The sequence below is a fragment of the Plasmodium reichenowi genome, chromosome 13, assembly GCF_001601855.1.
Source record: "Plasmodium reichenowi strain SY57 chromosome 13, whole genome shotgun sequence".
NCBI classification, from domain to species: Eukaryota; Apicomplexa; class Aconoidasida; order Haemosporida; family Plasmodiidae; genus Plasmodium; species Plasmodium reichenowi.
Genome location: NC_033658.1, coordinates 1,809,183 through 1,810,589, shown reverse-complemented (window position 1 = coordinate 1,810,589; position 1,407 = coordinate 1,809,183). Strand labels below are relative to the sequence as shown.

Here is a 1,407-nt window from a genome sequence, read left to right as displayed (position 1 = left end):
AATTTTTTAAAAAAAAAAAAAAAAAAAAAAAAAAAAAAAAAAAAGACAAAACGAAATGAAATGAAATAAATCAATATAAAATAATATATAATAATTATAACTAAAAAAAAAAAAACAAAATTACATAAATCTTGATTAATTAAAAACTTATATATATATATAAAAAAAATATCTTATTATCATATAATAAAAAATGAACAAACTGAACACAGCTTTTTTTACTTTCTTTTTCTACTTTATGATTTTATTTTATTTTTATTTTTTTTTTTTGGATTATCATATTTTATTCAAAACAGCTGTTATACTATTATCAACAATAAGTTTTTTTTTTTTCTTCTTTTTGTTCTTTGATTTTGTTAAATCTTTTTTAATAAGATTATTATTTATATTATAACTACAACTTGTATTATTTGTACATTTTGAATTCTTATCTATATTTTTACAACACTTGAAACCCCATTTGTTTTTTTCCTTATCATAATAAGAACCATAAATACATCTATGATTTTTTAAAAATATGTCTTCATCATATTTTGATCTTATAAGTATCTTATTTATAATATTTACATTTGGGGTAGTTTCATTTGAAATACTATTATGTAAAATTTTTTTTTTAAAGGAATTCTCCTTTTTCAATTCTTTATTTATATCATATAAAATATTGTGTACATCATTTTTATTTTCTTCTTCATTTTTTCGTAATTGTTTTTTTAATTCATATAATTTATATTGCTCTTCTCTTTTCTTTAAGTATTTTTCTTCTTCTTCTTTTCGTTTTTTTTCATTCTCCTCAGCTAGCCATACTCTCTCCAAATTTTTTATATTACCTAAATGAAATAATATATATATATATATATATATATGTATGTATATATTGAAATAATGAAAAGGTAAATCATATATGGTTAATATATATTTATATATACGTCTTATATATAAATAACAATATCATAAGTTTATTAAATAAATATAATATATATATATATATATATATTTATATATATTTACATACCTGGATGAAAATGCTTATGATTAATAAATGAAGCACTTTTATTCCCTATTTTGTTTATCCACATTATTTTGATGTTTTCATAGCATAAAAAATTAAAACAAAAATAAACATATATAAACAAAAGAAAAAGAAAAAAATATATGAAATAAATTATATCTGTTTTCTTTTATTAACATTCATCTTTACAGAAGTCTGATTTAAAATAGAAAAAATAGATATATTTTTTACATATTTTGAAATTTTGTTTTTTTTTTTTTGTTCAATTTTATTTAATTGGCAAAATGAATTTACAATTTCAATTGAAAAATGAATAGTTTTTTTAAATGAATTATTTTGCATATATATATATATATATATATATATATGAATATATTTTTAAAATTATATATTTATTA

The 1,407-nt window shown here is 15.6% G+C and overlaps 1 protein-coding gene across 1 annotated transcript; it reads right to left on the bottom strand.

The window, feature by feature from the left end:
• Positions 1–276: 276 nt before the first annotated feature.
• On the bottom strand, positions 277–1,076 carry PRSY57_1347200 (step II splicing factor, putative; the record flags this gene model as incomplete). The annotated part of the gene is made up of 2 exons (XM_020115206.1): positions 277–827; positions 1,013–1,076. The coding sequence occupies 2 exons, from the start codon at positions 1,074–1,076 to the stop codon at positions 277–279; spliced, it is 615 nt and encodes a 204-aa protein (XP_019970129.1).
• Between the last annotated feature and the right edge of the window lie 331 nt (positions 1,077–1,407).